Source organism: Amblyraja radiata, chromosome 27 (assembly GCF_010909765.2).
Source record: "Amblyraja radiata isolate CabotCenter1 chromosome 27, sAmbRad1.1.pri, whole genome shotgun sequence".
Classification (NCBI taxonomy): Eukaryota; Metazoa; Chordata; class Chondrichthyes; order Rajiformes; family Rajidae; genus Amblyraja; species Amblyraja radiata.
Window position 1 is genome coordinate 29123154 of NC_045982.1, and position 20765 is coordinate 29143918.

Genomic DNA, 20765 nt, shown 5'->3' on the forward strand with positions numbered 1-20765 from the left:
TCACCCGTGTCAGAGCCCTCCTCACGTCGTGCTCGGACAGCGAGAATGTGTGAACATTCCTCCCTTCAGCTTCGGTAGCCAGCCCGCTGGCGGTATTGTCGATAGTTGGCAGACCTGGAGTGGTGTTGCCCCTCTCGAAACGAGCGTAAAAGGAGTAAAAGGAGTATGTCAGTATGCTTACACTGGCTATCTGTTTAAGCTCTTCTGCAACTTTTCCTGAAAACCCATCACTTTCTTGCTTGAAGTCGGTGAGATTTTGAATGCTGCTCCTATCATGACCTAGCAGAGAGTCTAACCTAAAATAAAACCAATTCCACGCATTGATAGACACAAAGCGCTGTAGTAGCTCAGCGGGTTAGACAGCATCTCTGGAGAAAAAGGATAGGTGACCTTTTGGGTCAGAATCCTTCTTCAGACCTGAAATGTCACCCATCCTTTTTCTCCAGATATGCTTCCTGACCCGCTGAGTTACTCCAGCACTTTGATTCGATCCAGTATAAACCAGCATCTGCAATTCCTTCCCACACCAATTCCACGCACGTATCCTCCAATCCACTAAAATGATTTTGCAATGAGGGATCTTAAAATATTAATAACATATTCCAGCTTCTTTCTTCATCACGTGTTTTTATTTAACACTCCGTAAAGTTCATTAAATATGTGCTTTTTGTTTCCTGGTTTGCTGTCGGCATGAGTTCTTGAATATGATGTCCTGGTAGTTTATAGATATCACAAGTACTGAACATCAGTGGTATCATTCAACTGATACTGTTACCAGAATCAGAATAATAATTTATTAGCCAAGTATGTTTTGCAACATACGAGGAATTTCATTTGCCAAGTCAGTCATACAAATAAAAAGCAACAGATTACTCAAAAACACATTTTAACATGAACATCCAACACAGTGACTCTGACACATTCCTCGCTGTGATGGAAGGCGAAATAAAGTTCAAGTCTCTTCCCTTTGTTCTCCCGCGGTCGGGGGCCTTGAACGTTGACGGGACGATCTTGAACTCCCGTAGCCGGCGGGGTTTGGGCCCTCCGCATCGAGGCGATCAGCTCCTGCATCGGGGGGGATGTCAGCTCCCCCGCGCTGGGCGATCGAACCGGGGCTGATCAAACCCATGACGTTGGAGCTCCCGACTCGGCCTCTCCCGAGACTGTGAGCTCTCGATGGTAAGTCCGCAGGCCACGGTTGGAGCGATCCCAGGCAAGGGATCAGCTCCGATGTAAGTCCACGCCCCGCGGTGGGGCTCATGACAGTCTGAGGAGGCCTCCAGCTCCATCGATGGTAGGCCGCAGAGCGCCCGGAGAATGCGATGCAAAAATCAATCGCATCTCCGGCAAGGTAAGAACCTGAAAAAAAGTTTCCCCCGATCTCCTCCCCTTCACAGAAGACAAACCGGAGAACATTAAAACCAACTTTTAACAAACACTAAAAATTTATAAAAAGTTGAAAAAACGAAGAGACTGCCGGCGGAGCTGCCATCGTACGGTGCCACTGGTGGGATAGAATAGTAGCCGGAATAAAGGAGGCTCTAGCTCGAGATGGCTAGATGTTTCAGGAAGCATTACTTGAGTTTATTGGTGACTGCCTTGGTTTATTGCTGAGTGCAAACTTGGGGCACCTTAAATCTGTTAGAAAGAGTGCTTGCATTTAAGTAATTGACAAATGACATTTCTGATCTGGCCCCTTCTTGGACTGATGGAGGAAGGTGGGAGAAAGCTGGAAAGTAAGGGCGGGACAGAGCCTGCAGTGATCGTGGCCCAGTACTGTCAGAGATGCCTTCTTTTTGATGCGGCATTAAATCAAAGTTCTGTCTGCCCTCTGAGTTTGAGACAACAGGTCACAGGGCATTTTTGAAAGCAGCAGGGAAGCCTGGCCTACTATCCCGGCCAACATTTATCTTGTAATCAGCACTTATAACAGACCATCTGCTCATTAACGCAATGTTGATTGTGAAGCTGGCTCTATAGACAGTGGAGAGCACATACACTTTATCACAATTGCAACCACCCCTCCAGAGTATTGAGTTGGCTGTGGAGTGCGTCGGTAGTAACATCGTTTTGCCTCTCCTTCCTTTGTACATCTTCTCACTCTTGCCCTCTACGTTTGCCACACTTTTGTCCTCTATCCCCACCCTCTCACTCACTTTATGGCTGGCTTCCCCCCACATGATTGTCATGAGCTCGCGTTACATCACTTTAAGTTTGATTTAATTAACTCTACTGACCATAACGCTACAGCCTCAGTTGGGCCGAATATACTATTTGCTTTTTTTTTTTTTATTGCTGGCCTTTTTGGTCTGATCTTGTAAGGTGCAACAGCGCAGCCATAACTTGCCAGCAATGACTGGAAAATCTGCTCCCAAAGAAACCAGACTGTCTTCAATTTTTCTGCACTGCTTAAAGCCCATCTGCACCTGCTGCTAAAGGCTGTTGTTCAAACGGTTTTTAAATTTAAGAGGTAGCAGGGAGAAATCACTCACCAGACGGCATGGAGCACTACAGCGCTCCACACTATGCCATTGCCACCAGTGTTTTATTCTTTATAAAGCTGAAACACAGTGTGGCTTCACAGCAGTAGTTTGACCCCGCAGAGCTATTGTTACAAAATGCCTTCTCATAAATAGTTCCCCAGCATCTTGCTGCACATTATTTTGCCGTGATGTGGAAACATTTTTACCTCTGCGGATGATATTCAAACAGATTTTATCAGTCGATTGCACAGGTGGGAGTTGGAGTCTAATCCGAGCAAGTGTGAGGTGTTGTTCTTTGGGAGGTAGAATGCAAGGTGCAAGTGTACAGTTAATGGCAAGACCATTGATGTACGGAGGGATCTTGGGGGCCATATCCATAGCTCCCTGAAAGCAGCAGCACAAGTAGATAGAGTGGTAAAGAAGGCAAATGGCATGCGTGCCAGCGTAGGTTGGGGCATTGAGTATCCGAGTCAGGAAGCCATGGTGCAGCTCTAAGATTTTGGTGAGCCTGTATTTGTAACCGGAATGATGTGAGGCTTTGGAAAGGGTGGAGAAGAGAGTGCTTCCTGGATTAGTGGGTGTTCATAGAGGTTGGACATGCTTTATTAATCCAGCTGTACCCTATTATACGGAAGGACCATTGAGAAATCTGAGGGGAAGAAGGTGTTCCTGAGTGTGGTGGTGCATACTTTCATGCTCCTGCAGGCGGGGGGGGGGGGGGGAGAAATGGCTGGGGTGGGTATGGTCTTTATTCATGTTGGCTCCTTGCATAAGGCTGTGTAAAGTGTAGATGGTGTAAATGGTGGGAGGTTTGGCTTGTGTGATGGACTGGGCGACATCCACAGCTCCCTGCAATTTCTTGCGATCTTGGCCAGAGCTGTTCCCAAATTAAATCTTGCTGCAACCCAGTGGTATACCTTCTATGGTGCATCAGTAGAAATCTAAGAGTCATTGTGAACATGCTGAATTTTCTCAGTCTCCCCAAGGGTGTTGAATAGCCTTGGCCGTCGCCTCCATGGGTTTGGTGCACGACAGCTCGTTGGTAATGTTTACGCCAAGGGACTTGAAGCTCTCAGTCATTTCAGCCCTGCACCACTGATGCTGGTTGGGGCCTGTACTCCACCATGCTTCCCGAAGTCAATAACCAGCTCCTTTGTCCTGCTGTTGTTGACAGAGGGAGGTGATTAAGCTTTGAGATACCAATGGGCGGCACAGTGGCGCAACGATAGAGCTGCTACCTTCAGGGCCTGTCCCACTTTCACGACCTAATTCACGACCTCTGCCGAGTTTGCCCTTGACTCATACTCGCAGCATGGTCGTCATGAGGTCATGACAGGGTGTGATGCTAGTCGTAGGTACTCGTGGCATCAAGTAGGTTGGGGCGTTTTTCTAGCCTGATAAAAAATGTCCACGAGTAAAAAAGGTTGTGAATTAGGTCATGAATGTGGGACAGGCCCTTTACGGCACCTGAGACCTGGGTTCAATCCTGACGACTGGTGCAGTCTAATTGGAGTTTGCATGTTCTCCCTGTGACTGCGTGGGTTTTCTCCGGCTGCTCCAGTTTCCTCCCGCATCCCAAAGACAAGCAAGTTTGTAGATGAATTGGCTTCTGTAAATTGCCCCTGGCACGTAGGATGCGGAAGTGGAATAACATTGAACAAGTATATGGGTGATCAGTGGTTGGCATGGACTCGGTGGGACGGAGGGGGTGTTTCCATGCTGTATAAACTAAACTAAACACAATTGCTCAACGTGTACTGGTTTACTAATTTTTCTTTTCTTTTTCTGTGTTTAAACTTTAGTCGTTTTGTTGGATTCTAAAGGGTCACAAGCCGAGCTGCGATGGACTGCTCACCCATCAGATGGAGTAAGTAATGAAGCATTTCTTTACTGTTTGCCGGTCAGATAACTTCATACGTTCACAAGTGAGAAGAATTAGGCCATTTGGCCCATCAAGTCTACTCCCCCATTCGATCACGGCTGATGCATCTCTTCCTCCTAACCATGTTCTCCTGCCTTCTCCCCATAGCCCCTGATACCCGTACTCATCAACAATCTATCTATCTCTGCATTAAAATATCCATTGACTTGGCCTCCACAGGCTTGTGTGGCAATGAATTCCACAGATTCCTCCACCCACTTTGCCTTTGAATAACTCCCGATCGGCAAGATCACACCAGCCTCTCTCATCACCATTGACCTAATGTTAACTTGATTGGTTCACAAGCACCACACATTGAACCAGAGCCTCCACTCCTGAATCATTCTTGTTAGGAAATCAGGACCTACATGGCCAGTGATCTGTGTCAGCTTGTGTGTTCTTAATTTATCTTAATACAAAAAAGTTTCTAAGTATGCATAAAATGTTTGCCAAGTTAATGTTGTCTTGCAATGATTTATTGCAACTATTTATTGACGCTCGAGGCCATGTGTGTTGCTTACCCAGTCGGCAAGTTAGTGATTTTAAAATAAAACAGAAAATGTTCAAAATGGAGTTAATGGTTTTGCTCATTGACCTTTCATTGGAACATTGAGAGCTAAAAATACTTCACGAGAAAGTTGGAGGAGGGGAATACCTGATGAAAGCCATCCACTTGAAACACGACAAACTGCAGATGCTGGGATTTTACGTAGAAAGCAAAATGTTGGGGTAAATCAGCGGACCAGGCAGCAGCTGTGGAGGGAGTGCATTGGTGATGTTTCAGGCCAGGATCCTTCAGATTGATTGTAGCAGGGTAGAAGAAGCTGGAAAAGTGGTGGGGTTAGGATAAAGCCTACTGAGTGATAGGTGGATACAGGTGAGGGGGGGGGTTCTGATTGCTGAGTAAAAGCTAGTGATGAAAAGGAGATAAACGGGTGACAAAAGAGGACTAAATGAGAGAAAAGGGATACAAGGAGACTAAAGAGTCTGAACATGGGGGGGGGGGGGAATGGGGAAGGTGTGAACTCAAGAGAGAAAATAGTGGAGAACTGTGGGACTGATAATGACTAGGGTGGACAAAGGGGTAATGAGAGAAGGGGGAGGAGGAGGAGGAAGGGAGATAAATGTCATATGAAGCCACTTAACATGAGTGAGTAGAAGGGCTCATGGTGGGAGAAGGGTGAGGGATAGTGGGAGAAATGGTTGTTCAATGGTGTGCGGTGGGAATAGCCACAGCAAAGAGAGGGAAGGGGATGGGGGAGAGGGGGAAGAAGTGGGGGGGGGGGGGGAATGGGGAAGGGGGTTTCTTATTGTAGAATTCAATGTTCATACTATTTGGTTGAAATCCACACAAGCGGAATATGAGGTGCTGTTCCTCCAGTTTGCATGTGGCCTCACTCTGGCAATGAAGGAGCCCCAGGAGAAGTGAGGCTGTTTAGGATTTAGGAATGGGGTGAAGGGGATTAATAATAATAATAATAATAATAATAATAATATATTTAATTGTCATTGCACATAAGCGCAACGAGATTTGGTATGCAGCTTCCAGCCGATGTCATAACATAAATAACTAATAAAATTTGGATTTAGGTATTGATATCCAGAGAACATGGATTGTAAAAAGAACAGTAAAACAGTAAAAACTGTTCAACAGACTAAAGTGCAGATGTGTCTGTGCGATGTGACCATCCAAGGGAGACAGTCCAGGGGGGGTGGGGGGCAATCAGCAGGGCCGGTTCAGAGCCGCTACAGCTCTGGGAATGAAGCTGTTCCTGAGTCTGGAGGTTCGGGCGTAGAAGGCCTTGTAACGTCTGCCGGACGGAAGTAGTTCGAACAGTCCATTACAAGGGTGTGAGGAGTCTTTATGGATGCTGACGGCCTTCCTGCGGCACCGTGTGTGGTAGATGCCCTCCAAGTCTGGTAGCTGTGTCCCAATGATCCTCTGTGCTCTGTGGACGACGCGCTGAAGAGCTCTCCTCTCCGCCTCCGTGCAGCTGAGATACCACACAGAGATGCCATACGTTAATATGCTCTCTGTGGTGCGGAAGTAGAAGGTTGTCAGCAGCTGTTGGGGCAGACCAGTCTTTTTTAATGTCTTCAGGAAGAACAGTCGTTGCTGTGCCTTCTTGACCAGCGCAGCAGTGAAGGTGGACCATGTGAGGTCCTCTGAAATGTGAGTGCCCAGAAACTTAAAGCTGGACACTCTCTCCACACTTTCCCCGTAAATGGAGATTGGGGCGTATTCTCCATTATGGGACCTCCTGAAGTCAATAATCGGCTCCTTGGTCTTGGAGGTGTTTAGTGACAAGTTGTTACGTGCGCACCAGTCCGCCAGGTACTGCACCTCCGCCCTGTACTTTGTTTCATCACCGTTGGTGATCAGCCCAATCACTGTTGTGTCGTCTGCAAACTGACGACACAACAGATTAGCTGGATTTGGGCGATGAGGCCGAGATAGACAGTCATAGCAATTTCTCAAACTGTGGTCCATACTTTACCTTGGTCAAATATCGTATCAAAGCTACAATTCATGCCTTGTTCAGTTTTATAAAGTTGCTGGTAAGAGATATCAAGTTAGGAACCAGGAATAGTGGTGCAGCTGGTAGAGCTGCTGCCTCATAACGTCAGAGACCCAGGTTCAATCCTGACCTTGGGTGTTGTCTATGTGGACTCTGCATTTTGTCCCCGTGACAGCATGGGTCCCTCGCACAACCCGAAGACATACGAGTCCTTCTAGCCTCGTGCAAGCAGAGACACTCCAAAAGGTCTAGCAGTCCTAAGCGCTCTTCCAGAAGATCGACATCGGACCTCGTGGGGCTGCCTTTTATAGGTCTCCGAACCATGAGGATTAATTGGAAAATCCCCAATGTACAAGGATGAGAAAGTGGGATTACATAGAAATAGGGTGATTACTGATTGGCTTGGACTCAGGTGGCCCGGCCTGTTCTCATGTTGTATCTATCAACTAAACTGATTCTGGTGCGAAACTCAAAACCTTCAGTGTTAAGTTAGATAGAGGATTTTTCTGCTCATCTGCTACTAGACATCTTACTTGAGTCAGTGAGTCAGGGGGATGGTTCATAAATTCATAAATCATTGGAGCAAAATGAGGCCATGTGGCCCATCAAGTCTATTCCTCCATTCAATCACACTAATCTATCTTTCCCTCTCAATCCCATGCTCCAGCAGTTCCCCCCACAATCCATGACACCATTACTAATTAAGAATGTCAATCTCCGCCTTAAAAATATCTCATGGTGAAATGGTGCTGCGAGCTAAAAGCATGCTAGTGGAATTATTGCAAAGCTTTTCGGACTTCGGGAGAATCCAAGAAGAAGCCCTGGATAACAACAGAGTTGGTAATAAAGCAGAAGGTTCCCCAGTGAGGGTGACCTTCTGGTTACAATTGGATAGATCACAGGGATGTGACGCTGAGGCCCAAACCAAAACGTCGTCTGTCCATTCCCTCCACAGATGCGCCTGACCTGGTGAGGTACTCCAGCACTGTGTGTTTTGCTCAAGATTCCAGCATCTGCAGCTCCTTATGTTTACAATCTCTTAATTGGCCTGCAGGCCCAAGGGACTGGAATGTTGTTTGTCCATTCATTCCACGGATGCTGCCTGACCTGCTGAATTCCTCCAGCAGTTTCTTTGTTGCTGTTAAGTGTTCACCTGCGGTGAAGCAGAACCAGCAGCAGTAGTCATCTTCACTGCCGACAGAAAACTCTCCTGCTGTAACGCCTCTCACTTATAAGGTGGGATTCAATGGGAAATTGAGATTTGCATTATGGAAAATCGCAGTAAATATGGATTTTTAGGTATGCATCCCCTCCATAAATGGGGCAACCTGAACTTAATCATATTTCTCAGTTGTTGTAAATAACTCGCTCTAAGCTCCCCCCTCAGCCTAATTTCAGTCAATAAAATACTGAATCAAGCACTTGAGCAACTAAACATTATTTTGGATAACACAACACAAATTCCCCTATACGATACCTAATCACCGCGGGTTCGATCCTTGTATCTGCTTGGCCAAGCCCTTCTAGCCTCGTGCAAGCAGAGACACTCCAAAAGGTCTAGCAGTCCTAAGCGCTCTTCCAGAAGATCGACATCGGACCTCGTGGGCTGCCTTTTATAGGTCCCCGAACCTTGAGGGGCCGAACTACATGGAGGTGGTCCCTATACAGTCCAATAACACATATCGATTACAACAATACATGATTGACAGTTCCCTAACCCAATATCATAATAACTAATACATTGTATCTGGTAAGGCTTCCAGAAGGAAGCTAACGTAGATGAATAATGCAACATGTGCCTTGGGATTCAGACAACCCAGATAAGGCTTAACATTTCAACCAATCAACAACTAACAAAGTAATGCTTCGCAACATTATTTACACGATGTATATCTGGTTTGTATTGACCCAATTAGCTCTAGGCATTTCACACTTCATTGTAAGACTTCAGCAGATGCCCCACTCTTCTCTGCAGCACTTATCTGGGCCACAGATTCGCTGGCACCATTCAGCAGCTTGTCTCAGTTCTGCAGAGGAACATTTAACTTGACTAAAATGGCCTGGCAGCACCTAAGCCCTTACTCAATTTTAATGCCGTGGTGCTCCAATTTAGCAAGGATTAACATTGTCGGAGTGAGGTTTGAATTGTCTCCATATTATTGCCCAATTTTCTGAATTACTCATCCTGCGACATAATGTACCATTCTACATTTTCTTGATCATCGTCCCCTTTGATCTGCGTTTTCACACCTTGCCCTTCCATATCACTGTCTCCCTGTCTCTGCTGACTCTCAGTCTGAAGAAGGGTCTTGACCCCAAAAAAAACATTCATTCTCTCCAGAAGGAAAAAACACCCATTCCTTCACTCCAGAGATACTGCCTGACCTGTTGAGTTAATCCAACATTTTGTGTCTATAATCACGATATTTTACTGACCAAATTCACCTTTTCACCTCCAGAATACATCTCGTTCGCAGCTTCACAAGAGTTCTTTTATTCCAACAGTGATAGTATTTCCATTTCTCCCTCGGATATCTTGGGTTCTCTCTTGATAGAACTCTTTGTATGTTGTGGGTCCAATTCACGATCATGTGGTCAACTCTCTCCAAAGAAGAAACTTAGTAGCAACAAGCAAATCCATACCTTGTTGATTGTGGAATAACTCGGTAGGCCCATAATTACCTCTTATTAAATAATCTCCGGAAATTTTCTGGGAAATCCTCACCACAATAATTAGCTCTCACAATAACTAATTTACTTCTCAGGATTACATTTGTATTGATTCTGAGATCGTGAAAGAAATCCTATTGTTTACTTTGATATACACTTTGATTAAATAGTTCTCCCTTGGGCACTAAAGGCGAAACTGCTGCTGTCGTAAGGTTAGAACAGTAGATAATGAATGCCTTTTTATAACGTGGTCTGCAAACTCATTTAAGCTGTGCAGAGCAATTGCATGCCAGCATTCTAAAACCTATTTGTCCGGGAGTGTAAAGTGGATCAGCCAAATGATGAAAATATAAAGGGAGGCCCATTCTTCAGCCTGAGAGTCGGGGAAGAGAGAGAGACAGATATGGAAGGGTAAGGTGTGAAAACACAGATCAAAGGGGATGGTGATCACAGGAATGTAGAATGGTTCATTATGTTGCAGGATAAGTAATTCAGAAACGTCCACAATGTCCGTGATGAATATGATACCAAGATAAATGAATAGACAATAGACAATAGGTGCAGGAGTAGGCCATTTGGCCCTTCGAGCCAGCACCGCCATTCAATGTGATCATGGCAGATCATCCCCAATCAGTACCCCGTTCCTGCCTTCTCCCCATATCCCCTGACTCCGCTATTTTTAAGAGCCCTATCTAGCTCTCTCTTGAAAGTATCCAGAGAACCTGCCTCCACTGCCCTCTGAGGCAGAGAATTCCACAGACTCACCACTGTCTGTGAGAAAAAGTGTTTCCTCTTAATCTCCTCGGCCTGCACATGAACCATATCCCTCCATTCCATGTATACGCATATGCCTATTTACAAGACTCCTAACCACCATTATTATATCTTGCCTCCACCACCACCCCTGGCAGCGGTTTCCAGGCACCCACCACTCTCTGTGTAATAAACTTTTCTTGCACATCGCCTTTAAACTGTGCCCCTCTCACCTTGAAGCTGCAGTATGCCTCTCATATGTACGTCCCTGTTTCCACCTGTAATTTGACATCCCCTAATTTTGGTTTATTCTGCATGAACTTGTTCCTCTTGGTTTTGGGGTTTAGTTAATCGCTTTGTCTCCTCTTCTCTTGTCAACCGCATTTATTATCCATTACACTCACTCCAAAGCCACGCTTGTCCCCAGAGATGTTGCCTGACCCGCTGAGTTCTTCCAGCATGTAGTAGGGTGGCACGGTGGCACAGCGATAGAGTTGCTGCCTTGCAGCGTTTCCAGCGCCAGAGACGCGGGTTCAACTACGGGTGCTGTCTAGACGCAGTTTGTACGTTCTCCCCATGACCGCGTGGGTTTTCTCCGAGATCTACGGTTTCCTCCCACACTACAAAGACATTTGTAGGTTAATTGGCTTGGTATTAAAAAAAAATTAAATTGTCCGTAGTTTGTGTAGGATAGTGTTGATGTGTGGACTCGGTGGGCTGAAGGGCCTGTTTCCGCACTGTATCTCTAAACTAAACAAAACTGAAATAAGTCCTGGCTGGCTCACCTTGGATTCATAGAAACATAGAAAATAGGTGCAGGAGGAGACCATTCGGCCCTTCGAGCCAGCACCGCCATTCATTGTGACCATGGCTGATCGTCCCCAATCAATAACCGTGCCTGCCTTCTCCCCATATACCTTGATTCCACTAGCCCCTAGAGCTCTATCTAACTCTTTCTTAAATCCATCCAGTGATTTGGCCTCCACTGCCCTCTGTGGCAGGGAATTCCACAAATTCACAACTCTCTGGGTGAAAAAGCTTTTTTTCACCTCAGCCTTAAATGGCCTCCCCTGTCTTAAATGGCCTCCCCTCGCCCGAACCCTAACCATATCCCATTGTGTTTCATTCATTGATCTCAGTATTTTCAGGCCCGCAGTTCAGGCAGTTATCGCTGGGCACTGGGATACTCACTGACTTCATTATGGGGTTTGTAGTACGCCTTCCCTCTGCCAGCTTCATGCAAGAACCAGAGGATCCAATGGCAACTTCACATTAATTTCGACCCCACAGTTAAAATTAATAATTAGTATACCACGGAGGGATGCAATATGCTTAGTCGTGGTCTAATACTACATAGAAACACACTCTTGTCCCACCATATCTAAGGCAACGATTGGGTACATTTAAGAGAGGTCTCGACCCGAAGCATCATTTATTTATTTTCTCCAGAGATGCTGCGGCTGTGTTACTCCAGCATTATGTGTGTATCTTCTATCTATATTAATCCTATTTATTAACAGTTGGTTTTGTAGCCTTCTGTGTCTGATGATTCAAATGCTTGCTCAAATGCTGCTTAAATGCTCTGAAAATCTCTCTCTTTCTGTTGCTTCTCTCACAATGCATTCCCGATTGTAACCACCCACTGGTTGACAAAATTCCTTCTCCTATTTCATTGAAACAACTATTCCTCACCTTAAACCTACGCCTTCTCTGTTCTATTTATCAGTCTGTAGTTATGTGTTCTGATGTCTTTGTTATATTTATTGGGTGGAAAGCTGACAAAATTCAACTTTTAGCCCTCAAAATTAAACAAATAACTTGCCCTGCGTAATTTGTCATATCCTCTCAAGCCCAAGGAAATACTTCCCAAAATGATAAGAAATATGTGAGACTGAATTGTCAGTCTTATTTCAGGTATCGTTTTTGAATCCACTCACTTTCCAATGGGACAATAAAATAACTTTTTAATCATGGTGGAAAATTTCAGGAGGGTCGCACTATCTCAATATTATCAGTTTCTGACAAGCTCCAAACCAATGGAAGATACAAAGTGCCTCAGGTGCCATCTCAATGTCACGCTCCCTCCATTCTATCCTGCTTCTTATTGAACTGGATTCAGAGTCTAAAAACACAACCATCTCTAGACCCTGATATGTAAAAACTATATAGGTTAGTTATTTGATACCAATATCTAATAAGAAAATGATTTTGGATGGGAAATGTCAAAACGATGAAATTATTAAAAAATATATTAACTGATGAGTACCGATATAAGATTTGGGCAAAGGGAAATTTAATACACTATGTAAACATTATATAGGATATTTGTTTGGTAATAATACCTAATAAGAATATGATTTTTGATAGGAAATGTCACAAAAAAAAGAAATTAATAAAATATAAACGGAGGAACGATATATGTGTTGGATAAAGGGAAATTGAATACATGTCATGATATTATTGGAAGGGTTTCAGTAGTATATAAGAACATAGTTCATAGAACAGTACAGCACAAGAATAGGCTCCATGGATATTAGGATATTAGATATTTGGTGAATATGCCATTGTGACCCTTGGCCTTGATTTCCTCCTTTCAGTTACTTTGTGCTTAATCTATACCTTAACTTTATCCACTCACCGTATGCTGTCTCCCTAAATGGGGCTTTGCCAAAACAAAAAACTTCCAATTGCTTTTGAGCTTTTCAATTGATCTGGGTCAGGGTGAAAGCTTTCTCACATCACTTCTGCAGAGCCTGGCTCAGATACAGAACTATGAAGATATCCAGTGAGTCCCTGACCAAAGTCAATTGTTTCCCACTGCACTAACAAATCCTCTCATCTGATATATCACAGTTGGATCATCTCATAAATCCTGGCCACGGACCTCAATTTGGGCAAGAAAAGCCAACATGGCTCTACTGCCTGGAGTTTAGGTTGAGAGGGGATCTCATTGAAACTTACAGAATAATGAAAGGCATAGATAGAGTGGATGTGGGAAGGATGTTTCCACTGGTGGGAGAGTCTAGGACCAAAGATCACAGCCTTAAAATTAAAGGGCGCTGTTTTAGAAAGGTGAGGAAGAACTTCTTTAGTCAGAGGGTAGTTAATCTGTGGAACTCATTGCCGCAGAGGGCTGTGGAGGCCAAGTCAGTGGGTATTTTTAAGGCAGAGATACAGATTCTTGAATAGAACTGGTGTCAAGGGTTATGGGGAGAAGGCAGGAAAATGGGATTAGGAGGCAGATATTAGTGATGATTGAATGGCGGAGTCGACTCGATGGGCCGAATGGCCTAATTCTACTCCTATAACTTGTGAACTTGTGGAATGAGCTGCAGCAGAAGCTATGGAGGCGGATACATTTATGACTGTAAAAGGCGTGTGGACAGATACATGGATTGGTGAGGTTCAGAGCGCTCTGGGGCAAATGCAGGCAAATGGGACCAGCCCAGCAAGGCTTGCCCTGGGGCTGTTTAGTTTCCATTCAGTTTCCAACCTTTTACATTGCCATGTGCTTTATTCTCAATGGAAAATCAATGAGAATGTGCTTCAGCAGAGGAAATTAAAAGCATGAAGGAAAACTGCACATACTGGAAATTTGTATAAAAAACAAATGCAGTGAGGTAAACATTAATATTTCAGATCGGAAATCCATAATCAGGTATTTGACTCTCTTCCTGCAAATGCCAACTGACGCTGGGTTTTTCAGGCATTTTTTATTTCCCTTCACAGTTCAGCACAGCTTTTTCACTGAAAAAAAAGATTTACAGGAACACTCAGGGAGCAAGAGCTTATCTTTCAGAGTTTTAGTTTGTTACCATGATGTTCTTTTAAAAAATATATATTTTTATTAGAAGCAAACATATTATAAACATTTTATGTATATCAGTCATACATTGTTAATATTATCAATTGTAGATTGGTTCTGCTTCCAGTTTTTTTTTAAAGATAGGAAGTAAGAGAGAAAGAGGAAAAAAAACCCACAAATGTCAAGATAAAAAAAAGAATGGAATGGTTTACTAATAATACATCTTTGGAGATAGGTTTGTGGATTATAAAGTATAACTTTTCATCTAATCCTGAGTTCATGCTTCGGTTAGGTTCCCGTGCTGGACGTTCTAATGGTTAAAATCTTCGACTATGACACAGGAGGTGGGGAAATTGTACACGAGAAACAGCATATGCTGGAATCCTATGGCAAACACACAGTGTTGGAGGAACTCAGCGGGTCCGGCAACACCTGTGGAGGGAATGGACAGCGGAAACCTACTGTTTTGGTCGGAAACCTACTTCAGATTGGATCTGAAACATCTCCAGTCCATTCCCTCCCTGGATGTTGACACAAGGAACTGGAGATGCTGCAATGTTGCGCAAAACACAAAATGCTGCAGTAATTCAGGTCGTGTCTCTGAAGGATATACAGCACATAGGCGACGTTTCAGGTCAGGGCCCTTCTGCACCTGAAGGAGGGTTCCGATATGAAACAATGCCTATCCATGTCCTCCATCTGAAGATAGACCCTGACCCCCAAATCATTGCCTAACCATATCCTCCAGTGATGCTTCCTAACCCTCTGAGATCCTCTATGACTTAGTGTTCAAGAAGGAACTGCAGATACTGGAAAATCGAAGGTAGACAAAAGTGTCGAAACGTTGCCTATTTCCTTCGCTCCATAGATGCTGCCGCACCCGCTGAGTTTCTCCAGCATTTTTGTCTACCTCTAAGACTTAGTGATTTGAGCTGCCTCAGATTGCTGTTGTACGGGGCATTGATTTGAGAGGCAGGGAAATTGGTGATTGCCTTGATTTGGGAATTTTAAGTTTTGTTCTGTCTCTCTCCTCAGTGGGAAGAGATCAGCGGAGTGGATGAAAACTATAAACCAATTCGCACCTACCAGGTCTGCAATGTCATGTCTTCCAACCAAAACAACTGGCTTCAGACGGGCTGGATTACGCGGCGGAACGGGCAGCGAATCTTCATTGAGCTGAAGTTCACGTTGAGAGACTGCAACAGCATCCCAGGGGTGGTTGGAACCTGCAAAGAGACGTTCAACCTCTACTACATCGAGTCGGACAGCGACGTGGGCAGAGACATTCTGGAGAGCAGGTACGTGAAGATCGACACCATCGCCGCGGATGAGAGCTTCACGCAAGGGGACCTCGGCGAGCGCAAGATGAAACTCAACACGGAAGTTCGAGAGATTGAGCATCTTGTCAGGAAGGGGTTCCACCTCGGCTTCCAGGACGTCGGGGCGTGCGTGGCGCTCGTTTCGGTGAGGGTTTACTATAAAACCTGCCTCTCCACGGTGCAGAGTTTGGCCGTCTTCCCCGACACAGTGGCAGAAGCTGCGTTCTCCACCCTGGTGGAGGTGCGGGGATCGTGCATCAACGACTCCGAAGCAGAGATGGATAACCCTCCTCGGATGCACTGCAGTGCAGAAGGCGACTGGCTGGTGCCGATTGGGAAATGTGCTTGCAGTGCTGGGTATCAGGAGAGAGCTGGCAGGTGTGAAGGTAAGCTTCGTGTTGTGATGTCTCTCTCTCTCTATCTCTCTCTCTCTCTCTCTCGATAACTAGTAAAGCAGAAAAAGCAGCAACTAAACCTGTCCAAATCGGATTTGTGGCATTGTTATTAGAACTGCTTTAATTCAGAGCTGTGATGAGGTCAGATAAAGCTGTTTACTGCTTAGCTATAGGTACCTCAGAGTGCCGTGGTGGGGCATTGCCTTGAGGTAATGCGGTTCTTACAGTGACGCACCTGGTAGAGCTGCTCTCTCACAATGCCAGGAACATGGGTTCGATCCTGATCTCTGGTGCTGTGGAGTTTGCAAGTTTTCCGTTTGGCCGCTTGGGTTTCCTCCCATATCCCAAAGACTTCCTTCTTTGTTAGTTAATTGGCCTTTGCAAGTCGAGCCTAGCGTGTAGTGGGCAAAACATGGGATCACATAGAACTATTGTGAACGGGGTGATTGATGTTCGACGTGGACTCCATGGGCTGAAGGCTTGTATCCATGCTGTATCATTCAATCAATCCAATAAAGATGCCTATTTTTTTTTTTTGTACATGGCTGCAGTCACTCAGTTGAGAGAGTTATAATGCACTCCTGACCAGTTGATGTTGCAGAGGTTTTTATGATGAGCTACTCATATAGGGTATAGAATGAATAGAATAGAATGCCATTTATTGTCATTCAAACAAACAAGGTTCAAATGCAATTTCATTCCTGCAGTCATACCAGTAAAAAATCAAAACACACAATTACACACAAACTTCCATCACAGTGAATCTCCAAACACCTCCTCACTGTGATGGAAGGCAAAAGTCTTATCTCTTCCCTGTCCTCTCTTTATTCTTCTCCCGCAGTCAAACTGCTGCATCGAGCTGACCGAGGCTCTTGATGTTAGAGCCCCTGGCGGGCGATGGTAAGTCCCGCGGCCGTTTAAGCCGCGCCGGGCGATGTAAGACCCTGCTCCGGGTCGAATTAAACCCCTCGATTCGGGCGGGTGAAGTTACTGTTGCGGGAGTTCCGAAAAGATATGTAGGCTGCCCTGCATTCTTCACCACGTTCATTTAGTTTAGAGATGCAGCATGGAAACAGGCCCTTCACCCCACCTGTTCATACTAGTTCTATGTTATCCCACTTTTGCACACTAGGGACAATTTACAGAGGACAATTAAGCACCAAACTTGCACTTCTTTGGGATGTGGGAGGAAACCGGAGCATCCTGCGGAAACCCATGCAGTCACAGGGAAAACGTGCAAACTCCACACAGACAGTACCCGAGAACAGGATCGAACCCGGGTCTCTGGCGCTGTGAGGTAGTAGCTCTACCAGCTGCACCACACTTAAAATGGTTCTTCCAGTTCAGTATCTGGTTAGCGATGAACATCAGCTCCTGCAGGTGTATGTGGGCATGAATGTGAAATGCCAGTCTGTCCTATCCACATTCTAGACCTGCTCTCAGCTGACGTGGCCCCCATTAATACATGGAATTGGCTCATAGATCTTGTGACAAATCACTAATTCTTGAAGTTAGATCCAAGATGTCATCCTCTCTTTAACTGTTGCCTGATAGTTTAGCAAAGACTTGACAAAGTAGTGGTTTAGGATGTGCTATCACTACTTGGATTCACGGGAGGTGGTCTTGCAGGGGTAGGATGCTCCTCAAACTGCGGAGCATCCCGGACAATAAGCGAGTTCGGTATTCCGACTGCGCATGCCCAGGTCAAAGGTCACTATGCATAAGCAGCCCTGGAAAGCAATGGAGCAGTGGACCTTCATTTCTTTTTTCCGTTTTTCCAGCTTTGATTCTTCTAGGTAAGAAAATACAGCTTTCAAACTACGAAATAGTTGTATTTATTGTTCCTTTATTAAAAGCCAAGATTATTTTGTCGTTTTTATTGCTTTATTATGCATTGGTGAGTGATCGAGATCGTGCTCGTCCGTGGTCGGTGTCGGTATCGGGCCCGGGTCTGTTGAGTTGTTGCTGGGCCATCCCCTCCCGGGTGTCTCGTCCCTGTCGGGGGAGGCCGGAGGTGTAGGGCCGGGCTTGCAGCCAGCGCGGGGGCGAAGCTGAGTTGCTGCAGCGCTTTGTGTGTCTGGCTGGTGCTCGGCTTTCGCCGGCGCCGGGGGGGTTTGGCCGCTGGCAGTCCCCGGCCTGTCAGGGAGTGGGTTGGGCTGGAGTTGGCACTTCTTCTCTGCGCTGGCTTGTGTCGTCGGTCATAGCCAGCGCGGAGAAGAAGCGCCAACTCCAGCTCAACTCCCACCGGGCCAACCGACAGTCCCGGATGAACGGGAGTTGAGCTGGATTCAGTAAGAAACAAGAATTCACTATATTTTAATTGACCGACACTCCACTTCCTTCTAGTCTCAGTTGTTTGTCCGGTTTATGGAGTTTTTATTAAATATTCTACACAGTCTTTGGTACAGAAGAAAGCTACTGATTGGGATGGAATACGTCAGCGGGTGCTGCACTGTCCGCACACTACTCAAGGTCAGCAAACATTTTGAACCTTTTGAAGCGCACAATAAATTTGAATGAAGAGTCTTTTTCGCTTCGGCACAGCCGATTGCAATTGCAAAGAAGAAACTAGGACATACTGTGTTTTGTCATAGTCTCGGATGTCTCAGTACTTTTAAGGTCAACCACATACCTTTTGAAGTGTTGTCTCTGTAACACAGGATGAAACGAAAGGAAATAATAGGTCAAAAGAAGACACAAACTGCCGGACAACTGAGCGGGTCAGGCAGCGTCAAAGAACATGCATAGGTGATGTTTCAGGTTGGGAACCCTTCTTCGAATAGGGACTAGGGAGGGCAAAGGTTTGAAGAGATGTAGAGGTGGGGCAAAGCCTAGCAAGTATAAGTGATTACAGGTGGGGGGAGGGGGGGGGGGGGCTGAGGGGGTGATTGCCAGATGCGTGGAGTAATTAACAAAGGTTATTGTGAAGAGGAGATATAATGTTGGCCACATTTTGGTAGTGGAGGAGACCAAGATCAGAGAGGTGGGAATGGGGGTGATGGAAAAGGATAGGTCATCTCTTGTTAGGTTTTGGCCAGCAGATAAATAGTGAACACAACAGTAGCCAGGATTTTCATGCTCTTAGCAAGAGGCTCATTTAGATCCGTGATGCAGGCATCCTTCTGGTAAACCACCTTAGTGTCATTTCAGTTCACTTTATCCTGCAGTATTTGACAAATTGAGTAATTCAAACACGATGCCAGCTGTGCAGAACTGCTGATAATTTGTCGTATTCTTCAACGGTATGCTAGCACTATTCTACACACTCTTCTAATTCGCAAAGATTTACAATCTGTACCAAAGCCAATTGACCTACAAACGTGCATGTCTTTGGAGTGTGGGAGCAAACCGGAGCACTCGGAGAAAACCCACGCGGTCACGGGGAGAAGGTACAAACTCCGTACAGATAGTACCTGTAGTCAGGATTGAACCCGGGTCTCTGGCGCTGTGAGGCGGCAACTCTACCGCTGTGCCACCATGCCGCCCTTCGGCCGCCGTTTCCTCTGGTTGCTCCGGTTTCCTTCCACATTCCATAGCCGTGCAGATTTGTAGGTTAATTGGCTTCTGTAAATTGTCCCTGGTGTATAGGATATAACTAGTGTACAGGTGATCGTTATTTGGCGTGGACTCGGTGGGATAAAGGGACTTTTCCACGCTGCGAAACAAATCTAATCCGTGTAGCTCAGAACTGCAGATGCTGGTTTATACCGAAGATACTCACAAAACCCTGGAGTAACTAATAGAGTCAGGCAGCATCTCTGCAGAAAAGAAATAGGTGACATTTCGGGTTGAAACCCTTCTTCAGACTGAACCCTGAAACTCTGACTAAACTAAACCTCTCAATTTCAAAATCTACTACTTTACCAGCCCTGTCCCACTGTACGAGTTCATTCAAGAGTTCTCCTGAATTTGCCCTGATTCGAACTCGGAGATTTACGGTAATGGCCGCTCGCAGGTACTCGGGGCTCTCGTGGACATTTTTCAACATGTTGAAAAATCTTCACGAGTCTTCCCGAGCTTACCGCGTTTCCCGAGTACCTGCTATTAGCATTACGAGTCGCTAAGAGACGTCCCCGAGCTCCAACGTACCCGACACGTTCATTATACGTGCTTACCACGAGTTTGATTTTTATTAAACTCGGGAGAGCTCTTGACACTCGTACAGTGGGACAGGGCTTTTAGGAAATCATTGGGTTATGAAATCGATCTCTGCATTTTTACCATAAAGCATCTTTATCATTCTATGTCACGGAAGTGCAGATGTTGAAATGAATATCAGCCTGAGCTGATCATTTGTTGAAAGTCAGTATTGCCATCTGCCGTGTTTCAGCTCGTTCCGTGTTAAACCCTCAGCTGTGCCGAATTAATCAATTAGATCCTGACAAACCCTCAGGTGTCCTTTCAGAGTAGGATTTACTTTTGTCACCACCCCCTAGAATGAGAAGATCACCAGCGACTGCAAGCTGTATGTAAATGTTTTTGTTGCAAAGCTTTTTTATTCTCCAATAATACTCTCTGCTGCAAAAGAACAAGATTTAGATTAGTTTTGTTTAGCTTAGAAATGCTGCATCGAAACAGGCCCTTCGGCCCACCGAGTCCATGCTGACCATCCGTCACCTGTTCACTGGTTCTTTGTTATCTCACTTTCTCATCCACTCCCTACACACTGGGGGCAATTTACAGAGGCCAATTAACCTGCACGTCTTTGGGATGTGGGAGGAAGCCCATGCGGTCGCAAGGAGAACCCAGGGCTTTAGTAGTGTGAGATCGCAGATCTACCTGTTGTGTTACTATGCCGATGGTTCTACTTTGCTGTTTTCCTATCTAAAGGTCCTAGTTTGCCGTTTTCCTATCTATACGTCCTCGTATACTGATTTCCTATCCAATGAATGCTTTGGAC

The 20765-nt window shown here is 45.4% G+C and overlaps 1 protein-coding gene across 1 annotated transcript in view; it reads left to right on the forward strand.

The window, feature by feature from the left end:
• epha10 (EPH receptor A10) overlaps positions 1–20765 on the forward strand; it is a 497371-nt gene that overhangs the window by 58543 nt on the left and 418063 nt on the right. The window contains exons 2-3 of the mRNA XM_033045476.1: positions 4286–4350; positions 15187–15856. Of these exons, the coding sequence (XP_032901367.1) occupies positions 4286–4350; positions 15187–15856 (735 nt within the window). The remainder of the gene's footprint in view (positions 1–4285; positions 4351–15186; positions 15857–20765) is intronic.